The sequence below is a fragment of the Xiphophorus couchianus genome, chromosome 2 (genome assembly GCF_001444195.1).
Source record: "Xiphophorus couchianus chromosome 2, X_couchianus-1.0, whole genome shotgun sequence".
NCBI classification, from domain to species: Eukaryota; Metazoa; Chordata; class Actinopteri; order Cyprinodontiformes; family Poeciliidae; genus Xiphophorus; species Xiphophorus couchianus.
The window spans coordinates 22,329,736-22,349,386 of record NC_040229.1 but is presented as its reverse complement, the minus strand read 5'-3'; the positions used below and the strand labels follow the sequence as shown (position 1 = coordinate 22,349,386).

Genomic DNA, 19,651 nt, shown 5'->3' with positions numbered 1-19,651 from the left:
AATTTCAGTTTACATTTTGAACTCACATTGGAGCTTTAATGAGTGTGTTCAAAAACTTTGCCTGAATAAATAGTTCTGGAAAAACCAGGGAAAATCCAGATTAGTTGAAAAAGAAAGAAAATGAAATAAGAAGTGTTCCAGGCCTCACTGCATTGAGACTTGCATTCTGTGAACCTTCATCATGCAACAATACAGTTCATATGCTCACCAGAACATTGCATCATGCAAACCCCTTTTCCTAGCCACCCGATGTTTAAATAACATAAAATAAAAATGACAACTAAAACAGTTTGTCTTGCATGTGAGAATATGGACTTCTACCTCCCAGAGCGATACAACAAAGCAAGCACTATCGGTTTCTCCATACATAAAGTCCCCCTTTCATAAAAACACAGACGAGTACAAAGTGCAGCAGATAACAACAAGACACTATCAACATTGTAAAAATGGAAACAAGATGAATGACAACCGGTTACCAAGTGTCAACACGATACTTTATTATATCTGTATGCCTCGCATACAGAAAAAAACACAAAAAAAAAGGATTTTGGTCACATTTGTTACATCTAATTTTGGACAGGCAAAATTTTTATATTTTTCTCCTCTATATCTTAGATGGTATAGGAGTTCACTTAGTACCTTTATTAGAATTCAGAAAGTTCACATTTCTAGTTTTATCAAATTTTAGTAGTAGCTGTAAAATATATTAGTTCATTATGAAAGTGTTTTTTTGTGATAGAGGTGCACCGATTTATCAGCCAGCCAATTTATCGGTGCCGATTTCCTTAATTTTAGGAGCTCGGCCGATACTTACATGTGAATCTGATCTTATCTACCTCAACAAAGGTATAAAAATCAACCACTCTTCTCTCCTGCTCTCTCGTGAGAGGTTTGATTGACAGACCAACCCACTAGGTCATATCTGCACATTTGCAGGTAACAACAGTCACCCCACTGTTGCCAACTCAGCAACCTTCTTGCTGTATTTACTGACATTTCAGACAAAAAAATGGGACTGGACAAAATTGGAATCAGCAGAACAGGTTTTTAAAAAATTGGTCATCTGCAACTGGCCAGAAAACTGCAATCGGTGCAGTTTGTGAACCTTAATAGTTTAATGTAGCTTACACATGTCACAATGATTTTGGTAGTTTAAAGTGAAATTTTCTGAAATTAGACAAGACATTTATCATATCAGACATAATTTAATGGGAAAAATATTAGAATGCAGTACGCAACAGGCACGGCAAGCCCTTTTTTTCCCCCATTCTCTGCATCAACTCAGACATATGAACACACCCAAAAACACAAACACCAAGAGAGAAATGCCAGAATGTTTTTTCCTGGATCTAAATGTGGGGTTTTCATAAACCACATTCTTCCCTAGCCTCTTGTGTCCTCAGTGACCTCCCCGAGTCTCAGTGCCAGCCTGTTTTTAACTGAACTCTGATCTCAGTGTTGCCAACACAGCTTAAGACAAAAAAACACACACACAGACACGTATGAGCGCACACTCATACGCATTTAACCGGGTCAAATGCAGAGCAAATCCTTCATGTTACATAAGAGCTATGTGCCACACTAAGCCTCAGCACTCAAAAAGAGGAAGGTCTAGGGCAGGGGTGGGCAATCCTGATCCTCGAGGGCCGGTGTCCTGCAACTCTTAGATGTCTCCCTGATCCAACACACTTGAATCCAACAGCTGAATCACCTCCTATGTGCAGTCAAGTTCTCCAGAGTCCTGCTAATGACCTCATTATTTGACTCAGGTGTGTTGAAGTAGAGATACATCTAAAGGTTGCAGGAGACCGGCCCTTGAGGCCTGGAGTTGCCCATCCCTGGTCTAGGGAGAGACCTGCTCATGCTAACAAAATAAGGAAGTTTCCCCACACCACTGCTGCTGGCATTTCAGTGCTGCAAGAATTGTCGCTTTAGATTTTAGCTCAAGAGAAGTTGCATCAGAGCAGGAAGGTCTAAATTTCAAGTCCCTATCAGATCAAAACTAGCAGAAATTTAAGTTAGAACAACAGAGGAACTTCTTTGTTCCTTACAGAGTAATAAAACCAGCCAAAAAGTGGAGCGCAGGGTGTGTGCTGCGCATTTGCTGTCGACATTCTCCGCATGTGTAATAGATTGTGCAATGTTTGCAGACTTTCCGAGGCTTCACTGGAACAGTTGGTGAAATGCCCAAGCAGGAATACAGATAAATTAAATTTCCAGCCTACTGCTGTGTGGTTAATTAGCAAAATACTTTGACTTTCAAATATTTTAGGCCTCAATAAACATGCAACATCAGCAAAATTTTACAACGCACTTCAAAATGGAAAGAATCTAATAGCAAAACTATGTTTCTTTTTTTTTTTTTGCTTTTTTATAGTCTAATTTATTTCTAATTAAACCGGGGGCTCAATTTACTGTGCATAAAAATATGGGCTTATAAGCTTCAGGCTTAAAATTTTATGCCATTTTCTGCCCAACAATGTTTGATGAAGTTTAAAAGCCTAACCCATAAGCAGGATATGACATTTTATGACTGTCCTTATAGATACTTTGGTTACTCTTGATTATAAAGACGAGGAGAAGAAAATAGGGTGTGATGAAATGGAAGAATTCACTCGGAGATAAAGATAAAAAATATGCATTCATGCAGAAAAGAACGTAGAGAGATAGCAAACAAAGAACGAAAAGTGAAAGACTTGTCAGGAAACTGCCAGTCAGAGCATGCAGGTCAATACAGTCCAGTTTATATTAGAGGAGAGGCCTAAACACACCGACGCTGAGGAAAGACTTTGCTAAGCTCTGTGGGAAACATGCACATAAACAAGTATTAGCTGTGGGAATGACTCGGACTGGTACACTGGCAAGTTATCATGACAGATTTTAGAACGTTTCACATTACAGAAAAGTTGGTCTTTCTTAAATGATTCTACTCTGTAAATCTCCTTTCTTGGCATACTCTATGTTGTCATTTCAGCTTATTTCCAGAAGCCAACTTGCTCTTTCTACATTAATAAATGTGGGCTGTATCAGAAAACGTCTGAACTGAGTGGCCTTGGATAACAGTCACTTGGATGAACAGAGACCAGTGAATCATACAGTAATAACCATCACAGTCTTCACCCTTTACTGGGCGTATCCCAAGTGTTTCAGGGCATTAACAGCCAGCTGTTCTTACCTGTAGTATCTGGACTGAAGATAAGTGGAGCACATGGCCTTGGAGACATGGCTGGCTGAACCAAAATCAATGACTTTGACTCTGTATGGCTGCCTGGATGGATCCACCAGCATGATGTTTTCTGGTTTCAAATCAGCATGGATCAAACCCAGATCCTTCAACTTTTTTAGGGCTGTTGCCACCTGGAGAGACAAACCAAGATATAAAGAAGCTTGTCAAACTGAGCAACTGGTAGATCTTTTTTTTTGTCTTGATAAATTGCATCTGTCATTCTTAGCTTACAAGTACAATTGAAAAGAAATCTGGCTGATGCAGATTCTGATTTTTTTTTTGAAGGCTGTTCTAATATATTATTTTCTTTCAAGGCCAAGAACAAAGAAAGGTGCTGCAGGCATTTCAATGGATGTAGAAGTTTTGAAACTGAAAAAAAAAATTATTACAAGATCATCCTTTATTCATGCATCAGACTATATGCAACAAAGTATAGTTGATGTATTTCTAGGCACACGGGTGTAATTAGTTATGAAATAGAAGGGGGGGGGGACCAGTGTTGGATCTGCCAAGCACAGTTCAGAGGCCTCTGATCGGTGCATTACCAGATTTTATAAATAATGCATCAAATAGTCAACTAAAAACCTAAATTTGCCATTTTTTTGTTGATCAGTTTTTTGACTGTTGAATTGCAGCTCAAATTTACCAAAACCAAATGCTTTCTTCCCTCTATTAATTAAACTTCAAAACTAAAACTCTGTGCTTTTTGGTCTGTAAGCACATCAACACACCTGCTCAGCTTAAGTAGCTTGACTGAATTTTTGAGAGAAAAAAAAGAAATCCAAATGAGCCAAAGCCTGCCTCTGCAGGACACACTCCAATAAAAAAACATCAACCTGTATCAGCAGGTAAAAGCCTGACTGATGCATCTTTGACTGCTATTTAGTTCTCCAATAGAAGCCCTTTTTACCTGCTGTAGAATAGGCCTGATGATTTTAAGAGGCAGTGGGCTGAACTTATTCTGCTTCAGGAAGTCGTAGAGGTTTTGCTCCAACATTTCAAACACTAAGCAGGTGTGGCTGCGGTGCTGAAAACACTCCAGAGCGCGCACCACATTGTGCTCCTCTGCATTTTCACTGCTCAACCGAGCCAAGATCTCCACCTGCCAATTAGAGAACCAAATTTCATTAAAATGCTATAATTCACAACGTGCACACGTCAAGCACAAACATTTTGTGGTCAAAAATTACAAAGTGTTTAACATTCTCACCTCGATCTGTCCTTGGCGTGCATAGGATGGGTGATTTTTCAGTATTTTGATGGCCACCACTTCATTTGTCCCCCTCTTCCAGCACTTCACCACCTGACCAAAGGTTCCCCGACCCAGAAACTCCAGAACCTCGTAGCCGTTCTTCAGCGAATAAAGGACTTCGTGCTGAACCAACTGATAGTCACCATCTCCTGATCCATTTCTGTTCACAGTGGCACCTGCCACAACCTCATTACTGCCATTGGTGCTGGTTTCAGTCCCACTGACCCCCACGCCGAGGCCGTTCACCTCATCAACCCTGCTGTGTTGAGCGGTGAGAGTTCCTCTACCCCCGACTCGAACAGTGTCTGCATTGTTCCCAGTGCTGGTTTGCAACATGGCCACAGGTACAGGAAGTGACGGCAGAGAAGGTACGTCCTCCACTATCTGCATGGTTCTGATGCGGTTACTCTCCCGCTGTTGTTCCCCACCTTCACCTGTCTTCTCCTCACATACCTGGGGGACACCTGAGTCAAGAAGGCCAATATAACCTCCTCTTACTTGTGCTCTTTTGTTTTTGGCCTCCCCCCACTCTGCTCCTAAACAAGCTGTAGCCAGAAGCTCGCAGTCCAAGCCTCCACCTTCTCTCTCAAAACTTTGGTCAACAGTCGGCTGATCCTGGCACTCAACCGGTCCTGCTTGCTGTATCCCTGCAGTCTGCAAAGTCCACTGCTCCGTTTCCCCAACCGGTTGCCCCTTGTTTGGCCTTCCTAAGTTAGCAACAGTTGAGGACGAGATTACGTTGTTGGGAAATGCAATACCGTAGTTGATTCCAATCACATATGTCTTGGGTGGGGGTCGATGCTCAAAGGCTCTGCTGGTGTTATTACTGCGTTGGACTTCACCTGTGTGTCTGCTGGTACCACTGCTGCTCTTTCCTAAGGCACTTGTTTGAGCTGAGTGCAGGTGTGATGGGTAGACCAAGGCTTGTGAGGCCATACCTTAAAAGAAAAATGCATTTATTAACTTTTTTTTCCTGTTTTTTTTTTACACATTTTAAAACATTTACGATACAAAAACTCAGTTTGCCTGAGATTAGTGTTCAGACAAAGGAAGTGGTGAAACCCAAAACTTCACCTTTTCTCCTACTATCCTCAGAGATACATTGTGGGTTTAAAATAAATGCCATAATAAAAGCCACCAAAGCAAAAATAAATGAAGGTCTTCACGTCACTCTTACTGGAAAAGGGAACAAGTCTTCTGTAATTGGAGATGGGGGAAGCCCAGTGCATGTTTGGCTAGTCCCTGCACGCCACACTGCAGGGTCAGTTTCACACAAACCAACGGCACATAGCAAACAGCACCCCAGAGGGAAAAATGATACACTATGAAGTGGGATGAGTGTTCTCCACCTCGGCGGTATCTTTACAAATGTACCGATTATATGAAAAGACTTTTGTGTTGCTCTTTAAAATGTAGGTGAGATACAAAACTATGAAGAGAAAGTCACTATATGACCTTTTCAGGAGAACAATTTTAACTCGATGTGTTAAAGACCAAAAATTGTCAAATGCAGAAGTAAAGTAATATCTGAAAAATGCAACAGCTAAAGTGATGCAACCTGGTGACTTTCCACTGTTACAACAGAAAGACTAATTTCTCCCCCATTTCAAAATCTCAAATGAATGTGCAATAAAGCGTGTGTCAAATTTTAACTCCCTCTCCATAACTTTTGGAGTGTTGATGCTAATAAACTGGAGTTTTTAAGAAGACAAAAAAAACAGCACAACCTGGTTCTTCAAACAGATTTTTAGGGCCACAAAGCTTTATAAGGAAAGACGTACCAATGAAGATTTACCTCGCTACAGTACAGATTTTTCCAGTTGTCCTTATAGCCTGATCCTCTTAGTGTAGGAGCTATAATAAAAAGAAGAAAAATGTTCTGTGGGTTCTTGGATAAAGAATTTAGTTTTATTTCAACAGAACAATGAGGGATAACCACACTGTCCCCATTTAGTTTAAATGTATTTTGTCTATAATTATGAAATTCCAAAAAAGTTATGAGCAAATTATGTTGGATGATGCCACTATGGACAACAATGGGTTTGAGTTCTCGGTGTCGTCATGTGAAATGTCTAGGGATAAAAAACAAAACCTATTAGAGAAAGAAAATCTAATGTCTACTTGTCAGGAATTTCAGGGAATAAATCCCAAAAATGTGAATTGTACCAAGATAAAACAAAACAAAATACTGAAAAAAAAAAACTGTGCCTCTAAATCTAATTAATTCACTTTCACAACTATGCACTGAAGAGCTTGCTGGACAAATAAAATAAAACTAACCTTTACAAAATCAATTGCAGCACACATACAGTACATTTAAACTGCTCATTAATGCTGGCGATGCAAAAAAAAGAAAAGTAAATCGATTTAAATGCTTTTCTTTTTAATACCCAAGATCAGGAATTGACTGCTAAATTCAGATCAATTCATCTCTATTAAAGTCAACTCACAAGAACAAAATAGTGAAAATAAGTTTGCATTTTTTCAGTGGAAAATATTTCAGAGCGAAAGCAACTCATGGTAATTTCTAATAGTATAAAGTGAAGTCTTTCATATTACATTTAGTGATACATTACTATAGCATACTTCTCTAAAAGTGTTCAATGAAAGTTTGTGGGACAATTTTAAGAAATTGTATCTGAACAAATTCTGCATTTTTAGAAATTAGAAGACAGAAATTATTATTGATTTCAAATGTTTACAAAATTAATCCTTTTTGGCACAAATACTCTATATAAATGTGTGTAGATTCAAAAGGAGAAGCTGTAAGAAATAACGAATTATTTTTATGGTGCTGTAGTTGTTTTAGGAATGTCAGCTGGGTTAGAACTAAGACCACAAAAGAGACTTTCCTAATGTAACTTAGTGTTCATTTACTTTTTAGGCAATCTTCAGCAGGACCCCAACTCGTAATTTGCTCATGATGCATGGGTCGATTGAGTAGCTGCAGCATAGTCATTCTGACTGTAATGGTGCAGAATCTGTTTTGGGTTTTTGTTTTGTTGTTCTTGTTTAAAGGCTCGAATAATGTTAACCCAGAAGTAGAAGCTTTTTTTTGTAAACATAAAAAAAAACTGTATTTTGTTTTTTTATTTTTGTATTTACATTCTGAAAAGGATCCTCTGATTTGACTTCTTCAAAGAACAGAAAAGTCAGATTCTTCAGTATCTGACCTGCTGATCAGAGCTAGTGACTGACTCATCTCTGCAAGGAAACTGGTGCATCTGTGCAATTTTTTAAAAAGCCAAATACACCATATGAGAATACTACACCATGTCAACAAGCTGAACACTGGCAGAGAATCAGTTCAACAGCCACACTTCCTGAAAGTTCCCAAACAGAGACACAGATTGTGCCTGCCTGGACTTACGACTCAGAAGACTTCTTGTTTCAGGCTCAATCAAATGTCACATGAACATTCCTGAAATTGGTCAATTTAAAGGGAAAAAAAAATGTATATAAAAAAAATCAGCTCAACAATGAGACAGCGGACTACCAAACTAGCTACGCTTGTGCACACAGGCTCAGACAGGCAGGCAGTGGGGTGTGCCTCTTAGCCAGCTTTACAAGGAGCACACCTCTTTTTCTTGTGACAAGCAAAGCAAGTGAGTTTTAACTAACTCCATAAGCACACCAAAAGCTCTCTAATTACAATTCCAGCAGCCGACATCTCCTACAAATATAATTACCCCTCTTCATGGGTAAGCAAAGATCAAGTTATGCACTGTTGGAAACTACTACACCCAATCACCACCCACAACTGCAAGTTAGGCAAGCACCGTTAATAACTTAATGATGCAACTGAGAAAGAATTTCGGCCACCACAGCAGACGAGCAACCATCATGGGGGCTGGCGTGGTGTAAATATGTCATCCATGCTGTGCTCACTCTCAGTCTTTTGAGGGACAGTCTTGTCTGTTACACCGCCTGCCAAACTGTGTAGCCTGATATCTCAGGGGATTGGCCTGAAATAGAGATCCAGCTCCACAGAGGGCAAACAAACAGAAATACAGAAGTGTGCATACATGTCCTTAGGTTCAGCTGGCGTTTTTTTTGGTAAATGTGTACAACACCTCACAGCTACTACAGATGAATCTAAGTGACAGTTGACATATGGGAGGAGAAGGGGAGTGTGCGTTTGTGTGTGTGCGTGAGTACGTGCGAGTTTGGGGGATGGGCAATCCCCCACCAACACACCTGTTGAAAGTGCTTTTGTCACACAACCATAAATAATAGCTGTCTGATGGTGTGTGGCGGAACCTCTTTCGAGTTCATTTAAATAAACAAATGAAGCTCACTTTACTTTCTGTTTAGCAATTACTTAAAAGTATTTTTAACATTTGAAAAATATACACAACCACAACCAAACAATAGCTCAAACATAACTCATGAAATTAGCACGTACTTGAATTAAAATAAACTGCTTTGAATAAACTGGTTAACCTTCAACGGTAAAGGTCTATGAAAAAAATAACTGAAGTTAGCAAACAAGCTAGCTGCGAGCGAAGTCCTACGGACCTTAAAACAACGATCCCCATCAACAAATATAATACAGAAAGTGTATTCGGCTGTATTTTTAAAGAGATAGAACCACATACCTTCAGTAAGACCAGAAAATCGCATCACTCGAAGTGTCAAAGAGCAGGCTAGCAACGAACACCCGCACCACAGCCAAACTCTGTAACGGTGCTGCTGTTGCTGCCATCTTGTTCAACGACGAGGAGGACACACCGAGCGACTTTTCGCACATTTGAAGCCCCAAGCCCCGCAAAAACAACAGCATTTACAAACACGAACTACGGTCCATGTTTTAGAGGGCCGTCTTGGGTCTCACTAAACTTTAATATCGTGTCTAGTCGAGGCGAATATCGGAGTTTCTAAACTTTTGCATGTTAACACGCCTCGTACCCCCCGACCGCGTTAGCTGCTGGCGGCTAGCTTGTTGCTGCTGCTGGTTCGGTAGCTTGTTGCTTCTCCGCATGTGTGGAATGCTGGGGAGCGGAGGAGGAGGAGTAAAAGGGCTCTGAGTCACTGACGGCGAGTCAAAACATTTCAGAACTTCCATGAGCTCACTTCTGTCGTAAGTTTACATACAGGCTGTCATATTCATTGTGGGTTTCTAAATCATTTTGCGGGCACTCTTGCTTCGAGTGAAATTATACCACTACTAACAACTTGAGGCCTTTTAGAAACAAAAAATAAATGCACATGTTTTAATATTCCATTTGTATCTAATTCACATAGAATGATAAAGACAGAAGTATATAGCTATGCACTAAAAATACCTCAATAATCAATAGTCAGTAGTTAGCTGAGTGCTTTTAAAACAGCATATCTAACATGATATTGATATTTGGATTTAAAGGCATTCAAATTTTGTTTTAATTTTTGTTTCTGTGTTAGAGCAGTTTTATTATTATTATTGTTGTTGTTGTTGTTGTTCTTGTTGTTTTGCTCTATTTCTGCTCACATTTTCTATCTACAGAAAATCAATATCAGATATTTCAGATTAAGAAAAAAATAACATTTATGAGAAAAATCCCAAACATTCACATTTTCATGAGGAAAATCTGACATTTTCTAATATTGAAAAGTCTTACGACTATAACTAGTTCTAATTTGTGTTCTAATTTCATTACAAGGGTCTAGAAGGATTTTTTTTCCCCTCCTGGGAATTGCCTTGGTTTCTGGGTTGATCTTAAACAACTTTTTAAGATAGGTTCACACTTCAAGAGTTTATTCTACATCATCTTCATGACTTAGAACTTGGTTAGCTCTTCTGAGTCTAAGCAAAACAGAATCTAAAACAATTTCTAATCACACCTGAATTAATTTCCGGGTAATACAATAAGGGCATTGTGGGAAAACAATTACCATGACAAATTAGTGCACAAATAATGAGTAGCAATGACTACGCATGTGGCCTATGGGCCTATTCAAATTATGTACATCCATACATTGCATAATTTTGTCAATCACGTTTTCCCCAAATAAAAGTACAATCCTTCTGGTCATCCAATTTATTTTGGGGGGATAACAGCAAAACCATTAACAGTATGGACATTAATAAAGAAAATATGGCATAAAAGAGATCCAACTTCTCTGGTTATTGGCAAAGCTGCTGTTTAAAAGATAATCAAAGAGGCTATTTATAATGGAGCCAGTTCAGGATGGAATAGTGCACATGCAGCATTACGAAACAAATTTGGCTCACATTCATTTTGATGCATTTTATGGCATCATGTAGGGGCTCTTCTAATATTATTGCTTATGTGCAAACTGATTTAAGGTCATATGCAATAAAAACTGAAAATACCCTTTCACTGTAGTTAAAACTTAAAAGTAAAAGTAACAAAAAGAGCATTTTGGAAGTTTTTTTGTTTTTTTTTTACGATTTTAAATTGGAGCTCTGGCTCCATCTACCGGCCCACACGTGCGTTGCATGCAAACAACTTGAATGTATTATGTAACGCTATCCTTTATTAAAATGTTCATTTTGTTGGTGTTAGAAACAATTATCTTTAGGTGTATTATATTACAGATATCACTGGCAGGTGAAGGATTTATAAGGATATTAAAAAAAAGAGAGACTTGTTTATGTGAGGGCAAACAACGCTTTATTGGAACGTCCAATTTCCACTTAAGACAAATGACAATTAAGCTAAAATAATCAGTGTGGGATGTATGAGAACAGCAGCAAACAGAAAAGTGTGGTAAAATGATATGAATACATTTTAGACTCAAACATAAACATAAATAACTGTCAGACTGTCAGGAAAAAATATGCTGAACATCTGAAAATATCAATAAGTTAACAACGAGTGAATACAATTAAGTTGGAACTAAAACTGAGTAACACTGAAAACCACAATTGGCCCTTAATTCCACAATTCCCTTCAATGAATTGGACTTAGTCTATATCCATCCTTTCCTTTGTTGTCATTTATAAACATTTAAACTTATTTCTGAGTAAATTGAGGATGCAATAGACTCACTCCCACCTTTTATGTTTTGAGAAGATTATAGTTTCTGTCCTTTTAGATCTTGATGGAAGCCTTCCAGCCCCAGACACAAAAACTTTAGGCAAGACCATATGTGGAATTTTTATGTTCTTAAATATAATTTTTAAGATCATCTGGATTACACTTTATTTATTGGACCATTGAGTCTCTGCTATTCCTTTTACATTTATTTATCTGTAAAGGTTGATTAACGTATCTTAAAGAGATCCAAAAAAGTAGAAAGAAGTAATTCAGATATTGATAATTTAACATTTAAATACATATACAGTATACAATGTTCTCAAACAACAAACCTGGCCTTTATAGAAGTGTGGAAAGAAGAAAGCGGTAGTTAAAAAAGCAATAAAAACTTCCATTTCATATTTGCGTGTAAGGTAAATATTACACAAAAAATGCTGTAAAACATGGCGGTGGAAGCATCATGCTAGGCTGATGTTATTCCACAAAGACAGCTGATGGATGAAACTACATACAGGGCAATATTGGAAGAAAACTTGTTAGACACTACACAAATTGAAAATTTACATTGACAAGAGCTCTACACCAGTTTGTCTGATTTTTAACTATTTTGTAAAGAAAATAGCAGAAAACCTTTATTCTCTACATGCATTACCTGCAACAAACATACCCCAACAGATGGAATATTTAGAAAGCATTCGAGCAAATGGTCTTAATGCATTGCATTTTCAAGTATTTGCTTAAAATGGTAATACCACATATCCTTTAACTTGCACTTCCCAAATACGCACTAATTTGTGTTTGTCTATCAAAGAAAATTCCAATGTACCGTTTTCAAGTGTGTGGTTAAAATGAGACTAAACGTGTAACAATGCATAAGGGGTGAATAATTTTGCACAGATGTATATGTCATACTTTTTCCAGTGACGGCAACTGCAATACGGAGTTAAGTTATCCATTCCTGGCAGCTATGCTTAATAAATTAATGCAAAAAAAAAATGTAGGTACTGTAAATGTGACACTTATGAGGTCTGATATTTCAATAAAGAAACACTGCGTTAGTACATGCAAGTGAAATGGTTGTTGTTTTAATCAAGTCAGTTGTAGGTGCTCGCTCAGCAGAGCTGGCTTGCCTCCCAGATTAAAGATCAGTCTCCTAAACCTTTTTCTCTACATCCAAACCGTTGCTAATGAGGGAAAAAAGAAACCACAGACCGCTCTTCACTCCGTTATTTCTCCATATCTTTGGGGTTTATGTCTCTGTGCTGGAGCTCTCTCCTGGTGTCAGTATATTCTGTAGGATCTTCTGGTAGAATGGAGAAAAGACCAGCTTGTTGTAGTTGACCAGGCGACTGAAGCGGATCGAGAGCTCTTTTAGTTCTCTGCTGACCGGCGCCAGGCCTCCAGGGAGAGGAGGTGGCGTCTTATGTTGACTGAACTCTAGGGCAGCCAGTAGGTAGCTCTGAATCCGAGAGTCTGGGTAGGGGAGAAGGAAGGATCTTTGGTCACAGCAAAACAATCAGCATAAATCAGCAAATAGAGACATGAAACCAAGAGCGCCTCCGTACCCATCAGCTTACGGACTATGTTGTCTGACTGGATGATGGCTGTTATCTGCCCCTTAAGAGCACTCTTACTCTCAGCTGAGAATGAGGTGAAGCCATGCTGGCTTAAACAGTGACTCAGCTCAACACACAGTTTCTCCCCTATGGTTGCTAGGGCCTCCTGCATACTAAATGACCTGAAAAAGGAACAAAATAGACTTTAAAATCTTGTCCAATCACAACTGAAAAAGTTATATAGAAAGGTGATAATCACTGTAAAACATTCAGAAAGTAATTGCTGCTGTTAACATTTTTGTCTCCTTTGTGCATATAAATGAAATATAAACAGAATCCCTTCACAATTTTGTTCTGGTTTCTGGCACATGTCTTTGCAGTGGTCAAAATGGTTTACATGTACACACAAAAAGCACCAGAAAGACCACAGCAATAAACATAAAAAAAAAAAACGTTCACTTTTTGGGTAATTGATTTTCTACAGAGTTGATTATCTAAAAGATACACAATTCAACCTCGTTGTCTGCAGTTCCGCCATCTGGAGCAACTGAGATGGCGACTCCAAGCTCAATTACACAAAAGACAACCAAAACACACCTTCTCTAAATTACAAGCTACAGTCCACAGACAGTAAAGGTATGTAAATCCAGTTCCCACAGTTACAGAAGTTAAGACATATCAGAACTTTCTCTGGATTAGCTTTGGTTTACCTTCAAAAGATAGGTGTGTCAAAATGAAAAAAAAGATGGCAATTAAATGTTTTCAATGTGGAATTTGTGCAAGAAAAATACAGTCCCTATGAAAGTAGGGATATACATTAATTCCCAAATCAAATATACCAAGACAAGCATTAACAACTTCAACCAAAATAGTATTTATTCTTCAAACGTTGGCCTGATGAATGGGCAAAACTGAGTCTCTGGAGTGTAAAGTTGATAGATACATAAAAAGTCACACTTTTTAGCCTTTATTTTAAAAAGATTCAATCTGCTTTCCTTCCACTTTACAAGTATTCATTGCTTTGTGCTGTTCTATCTCACAAACTAAATAAAATACACTGAAGTGTATGGATGTATCATTACAAAATGTGGAAAAAATGTGTGTGCATAAACATGTGGAGTTCAAAACAAGTAAAATGAAGTCAAACTAATCTTACAGAGGTCAAGTTAAATCCCACAGAAATTTGAAGTTTGGAACTGGTTTGGACACAGATGAGTTTATAAACAGCTGATCTTATTACAACCTAAAGACTTAATAGATGCTGAGACATTAAAACCTATTGTTTACTTGAAAACATTGCACATCAGAAAATCTCCAGAGTAAGTACTTGTACTCACGGCGTGTGCATTTCTGTGAGCATGGCACTGACAGTGTTTTTAAGAGTCTCCATCAGTCCTGGCAGGCCTGAGATGGCCTCTCCTGTGGTAGTGTAGACAATAAGAAGCACAGAGGAGAGCAGAACTAACCACTCGGCCTCCTGCTGCATCTCTAAGAACCGAACTTGGTCCATCAGCACCGTCTGGAGAGAAAAAAGGGGTTCCCTTGGTGAACAAAGAATAAAAACATAAAAATTCAATCAAACTTGTGAGCAAAGCCTGGAAGTACAGAGCATTTACCTCTGGGAAAGGGTCTGAGGCATGGTCCCACCTGAGCAGGCGAATGTATGCATGATTATGAACATTTAGTGGGTGAAGTGGGGGGTCACTGGAGGCAGAGGCACAACTCTCTGTTTCTCTCAGGCATTTCACCGTCTCCTCAAGCCACTTCTTTGTGTAGTCTAATGCGTCTAAACAGGAAAGCAAAAGAGAATCTCAATAAGAACTTGAGACCTCTCACACAAGGTGAAATCACATCTGGTCTCGTCTTCATGCTTTGCACAAGGCAAACGAGTCCACAAGAATAAATTAGCACACAGAATATCACCCAAATGACTGCCCCAGACTTGGTAACACAATTATAGATGTGCTATGACCTAAAGGAGTTTTGTAAAGGTACCATTCCTTACTTGGTTGTTTCTCCAGAAACTCCTGAAACTTGTTCCTCTCATACTCTACAGACAGCTGCATGAGATGTGGCTTGATGCTCTTCAGTGCAAAGTTAGCCATGTCCAACTTCATCAGGTCCAGCACAGAGAAAATAGCCCTAAGTGGAGGTAGGACATGTACACTGTTGTAAAAACAAAACAACTAACTCTGATTTCACAGTGCAGAATTAGGCGTTCAATAATCTCTCGCTACATGTGCATATTTATGATTTGTGTTCATCTCTATGTTTTTAACCAAGGGAACATCCCTTCACAACAAGCAGACTTGCACGTTGATTAAATTACAGGGTCTAAAAATAAACTGAAGCTTGGCCAATGCAGAGCCAATTATAGTATGTGCATGGCTCACTTCAGCAGAGGAACAATCTCAGTGATCTGCTTTAGTTTCTTGACGTCCTCATCTCTGCAGGGGGCGCACAGAGAACCCATCATCTCAACGACAAACTGGGACAGCTGGCCGATATTGAGAGCTCCATTTTCAGCCTGCTGCTGGATTAGTGGCAGATCCAGAACCTCTTCAATGCGGGAGCACAGGCGTCCATGGCCCGGCAGCAAAAAGGACAGGAGCGTCTGGATGGAAGGTTGGAAAGAGAAAGGAACGTTAAATCTAAGGAGGAGATCAGTAACAGAAATTATTTTGACATTGTTATATAAAATCCATATGTGCTAAAGAGGGAGAGCTGACAATGAACCTGTATGGAGGTAGTTGTCACTCAAACAAAGCCAAGTTTTGTTGATCTCATCGTCCAATTCGTTTTTCTAAAGCGCAGCTTGGGACCAAAATTTGCTTTTTGAAGCCAGACTTGCACCAATGTGTAACCTAATATTTGTTTATAGCTGTATGTAGCGGTAATGTAGCCCTTGCTTGTTGCCATTTAAAAGGAGCCTTGAAAACTTTTGTTCATACTTTCATAATATCTGAAAGTTTTTACTTCAGCATTTGCTACCTTTGTAGAACACATGTTCTGGCCTGAGTAAGCTGGATCAACAAACAAAATTATTTTTTCCGAAACGGGTCAGTTGCTGACTACACTCTTTGAACAGACTGATGATAAAAAACATATCATAAACAAACACAGATAAACAATCAAGTGTTTAAGAGCTTTATAATGTGTCCTTGATCTGATCAATTCTCACCTCTTTAATCTCTCCCAGAAGTTTGATGGCATGTTCGTATGATGGTGGATCCTCGTTCAGCTGAGCTTCCAAGCGATCCCAAAAGACTTTGTGCATAATCTCCTTCACTCTGTGCTCCAAACTGTGCCAGGACAAAGAACAGTTTTCTACATACTGCACCACAAATAAATCTAAATAAAAGGCAAACGTCTAGAAGACTGTCAAGCTTTCAACCCATACCTTCCTTCAGGAATCTCTGTGGGCTTGACTTGAAAATCTTTGTTGACCATGATTTCATGAGCTAATGCCATGTTTGTTACCCCCTTAGCTGTCTCCATCAGCTCCTCAACAGAAACCAACCTGGGTGGGCTGGCTTTAAGAAAAGGAAAACAGACTCATTACATTATAGAAATGTTAAGTGGAAGACCAAAAAAGCATGTAAATCCCTCTGCAGAGATAGCACCATATCTAACTTCCACACAAATGTATAGTGTTAATATCAGAAGGTTTTATGCATCCATTTTTTGCATAAACTGTTATCTGCATAAACTCCAAAGTGTAATCTTTTGATTTGAGTACTATCTAATTTTATAGTATTAGTAGAATGCTAGCACTAAAAAGTGAAGGTCCACATTCATTCACTTTTTACACTTCAATATAAAAAGTGACGTTTTCTGTGGGGCTTAGATCAATTTGTTGCTAAATCAACCTCAGTGAAATCATCACTGAAGCAGGTACTGGTACTTTCAGCAACGTGGGCAGGTGCCAGATCATGATCGGACATAAAATTAGTATCTGCAAAATGCGTTTCAGTAGAAGAACTCATAAAGTACCCCAGAGTTTCCAGGTAGAAAGCTGCACTAGCCTTCATGTAACACAGTAGACCCTCAGTGGCAGATTACCTGGCTCACCAGATCTTCACTAACTGTTGAAACTTCATACAAGAACTCAAGCAACTTTCTGCACTTCTTCACTCATCCTCCAGAGTGTGTGACCTAGATTTCCAAATCAAATGTGAAATATACTTTTGTTTGACTATTGATGACTGAGAAACAGTCGAGTCCTTTTTTTCATTCTCCCAGAAAAGATGCTTCTGGCATTGTCTCTGATTCAAGAGAGGTACAGCGCAACAGTTGCACTTAATTGCCTTGTGATTCTCCACCAAGCTCTTGAATAGGCATAGCTGCACACTGCTGTAATTATCTATTCTTGTCTATATTTTTCTACTACACATCCACCATTAACCCACTCAATTTTACATTACGATGTTTGCATTGAGCAATCTGTGAAACAGCCAGCTTCTTTAGCAGTGACCTGTTTTATATTACCCAAAGCAAAATGTAAACAAATACATATAAAAATATCTAAAAAACATTTTTAATAAACAGGTTAAAATCCCCCCAAAACATCTGAATCTGTTGATCTACAATAGATAGGAGCAGGATTGTTATGAAGGAAAAATATTTCTTCTCTTCTTTATCAACAAGGAATCCCTGAAAAACTAATAAAAGGCATCAACTGGCATATTTTTTTTCTGAAATTTAGACAATAGACAATAAATAACTTTGAAAAACTACTTGAACACAAATAAAAGTAAATATGAAGGTATACATACCCTGAAATATATTTTAATGGCTAAAAAGATTAATTATGGTACTAATGAAAAAATAGTAAGAGTATAAAAGATAAAACTATTCCATTAAAATAAAATAAAAACCAACAGCACATTCAAAAGAAAATAAATGACCAGAAATAAAGGCTTTAAATTAACATATAACACTTAGTAAATAGTGAAATAAATTAACTATTCTATTACAATTTAGTTATTGAATATGACTGTACATAACTTCACCTTGTGGAGTGTTCTCTCTGTGGGGGCTCGGCGTGCCGGCCCTGACCTGCTGCCCCGCAGTCTCCTCAGACACATCCTTTAACTCCTTGTCTCCTTTGCGCTCTAAGCGGTCTGACTCGTTCGGCATGCTGGATTCTGCAGGATAACAGGCGACACAGACGCGTCAAGCTGCAGATTTTTTTTTTTTTTTTCTTTTAAACCCCCGATGGGTGCTCACAGCCAACCAAATGAAAACAGTGAAGCCGAGTCTGTTTTGAGTTCTGAGGATAACGCGATATAATCTGAGGAAGATGTGAAGGTTTGATTTGATGACGTAATCCACACGGGATGAGGAAGAGTCATCGGGAAATGACACAAGTAACCAGCTGAAGGCTTTTTAAAGAATCTGTTTCTGCAGTTTTATCTGTGACATTTACCTTCGAAGCTCAGCGTTAAGAGATGCCTTATCTGCAGAGCAAAACTTCTTCAGTTAGCAGCTCGACTCTAACAACAACAACAACAAAGCCCTGTATGACACAGCTTCTCCCTCACAGCTCACACATAGCGTTACTATGGCTACCTCAGATTTATTTACACCTTCCTCACAGTCGTGGAAGGTCTCCAACAAAAGCTAGGTTGTGTTTCCCACACGGGAATCTCGGATTTAGTCACGTCGCAGCTCGGCTTTTTTTCTTTTCCCCCATCAGCTAACAGCAACTGCTAACAACACGGACACTTCCTGTGATGGGCGGAGCAACTGTGACATAACAGTCGAGCCCTCTGGAACTAAACTCAAAAAGGAGGGGAGCAGAAAATCAGTGGAATTAACCCTAAAACGTCAAATGTGTCATTTTTCATACAGGCATTTCTGAGAACTCATCTTCTTTAAAGTTAGCACAGTACTCAAAAACTTGTATATTGAGTAAATACATTACTAAATACATTGTACATATTCTTTATAGAAATGCACAAAGAGCACGTTCTGTAGAAACGGCCAATTCTAGTTTTGGAAAAGCCTATCTTTTATCCGTGTCGCAAAACAATCTGAGAAATGCGACTTTTGAAATTTTGTGTTAATGTTGCTGATTAAAACAGGTCATGGAGTATATTTAAGTACATCTTGATTTCCTATAGTGTATCCAGATATCTCTTATTTACATATAACTCCATCTTCTTACGCTTATCCGGGGTCAGGTCAGCGGGGGTAGCAGCTTCAGAAGGGAGGCCCAGACTTCCCCCTCCCCAGCCACAGCCACATATAACTAAAATATCATAATGGATGTTTACCTTGTATTTTACCCATATACTTTAGCCATGTATTTTCTGTTGGTGACAGGAAGAGGGAGGCTTACTTAAAAATAAGATTATAGCACAAGAAAACTATCCCTTCTTCACAGGAAAGCTTGATTGTGAATACAATTTCCTATCTATTTTTCTCTGATAAATCCCAACACGCGGGAGAAAATGTAGGTAGGGTGTAGCTGAGGTGCAATCTTACATTTAGCCACTTGGTGGCAGCAGTTATCAAGCTCTCACTGAACTTTGAACTAGGTCAATGAACCTCTTCATTCTTGAGATTTGTTTGGAAAATGTTCGAAAACTTACTTCTGATGTCTCGAGTTCTTAGTCAACTCTTATGGACT

The 19,651-nt window shown here is 38.8% G+C and overlaps 2 protein-coding genes across 7 annotated transcripts in view; both read right to left on the bottom strand.

Annotated features, from left to right (window-relative positions):
- Window positions 1-9,448, bottom strand: part of hipk3a (homeodomain interacting protein kinase 3a) — a 31,646-nt gene extending 22,198 nt beyond the window's left edge. For 2 of the 4 annotated variants that reach the window (XM_028032862.1, XM_028032870.1), the window contains exons 1-4: window positions 9,077-9,448; window positions 4,437-5,416; window positions 4,137-4,328; window positions 3,176-3,357 (exon numbers count right to left, since the gene is read on the bottom strand). In XM_028032862.1, the coding sequence (XP_027888663.1) occupies window positions 3,176-3,357; window positions 4,137-4,328; window positions 4,437-5,416; window positions 9,077-9,101 (1,379 nt within the window). In that variant the 5' untranslated portion in view covers window positions 9,102-9,448. Of the gene's footprint in view, window positions 1-3,175; window positions 3,358-4,136; window positions 4,329-4,436; window positions 5,417-6,259; window positions 6,333-9,076 lie in introns of all 4 variants that reach the window. The other 2 variants (XM_028032889.1, XM_028032879.1) reach the window with 2 other exon arrangements.
- Window positions 9,449-11,072: 1,624 nt separating this feature from the next.
- Window positions 11,073-18,844, bottom strand: tcp11l1 (t-complex 11, testis-specific-like 1). Of its 3 annotated transcripts, none has more exons than XM_028000070.1 (10): window positions 18,446-18,839; window positions 18,030-18,164; window positions 16,418-16,550; window positions 16,199-16,319; window positions 15,411-15,631; window positions 15,023-15,159; window positions 14,634-14,803; window positions 14,355-14,536; window positions 13,027-13,199; window positions 11,073-12,934 (listed from the first exon to the last, which is right to left on the bottom strand). In XM_028000070.1, exons 2-10 carry the CDS (start codon window positions 18,154-18,156, stop codon window positions 12,711-12,713), a joined length of 1,488 nt encoding a protein of 495 aa, XP_027855871.1. In that variant the 5' UTR covers window positions 18,157-18,164; window positions 18,446-18,839; the 3' UTR covers window positions 11,073-12,710. The 3 variants fall into 3 exon arrangements, with proteins under 3 accessions (XP_027855871.1, XP_027855881.1, XP_027855869.1); XM_028000080.1 differs by having other exon boundaries at window positions 12,711-12,934; window positions 18,606-18,844; XM_028000068.1 differs by having other exon boundaries at window positions 12,711-12,934; window positions 18,589-18,843.
- Between the last annotated feature and the right edge of the window lie 807 nt (window positions 18,845-19,651).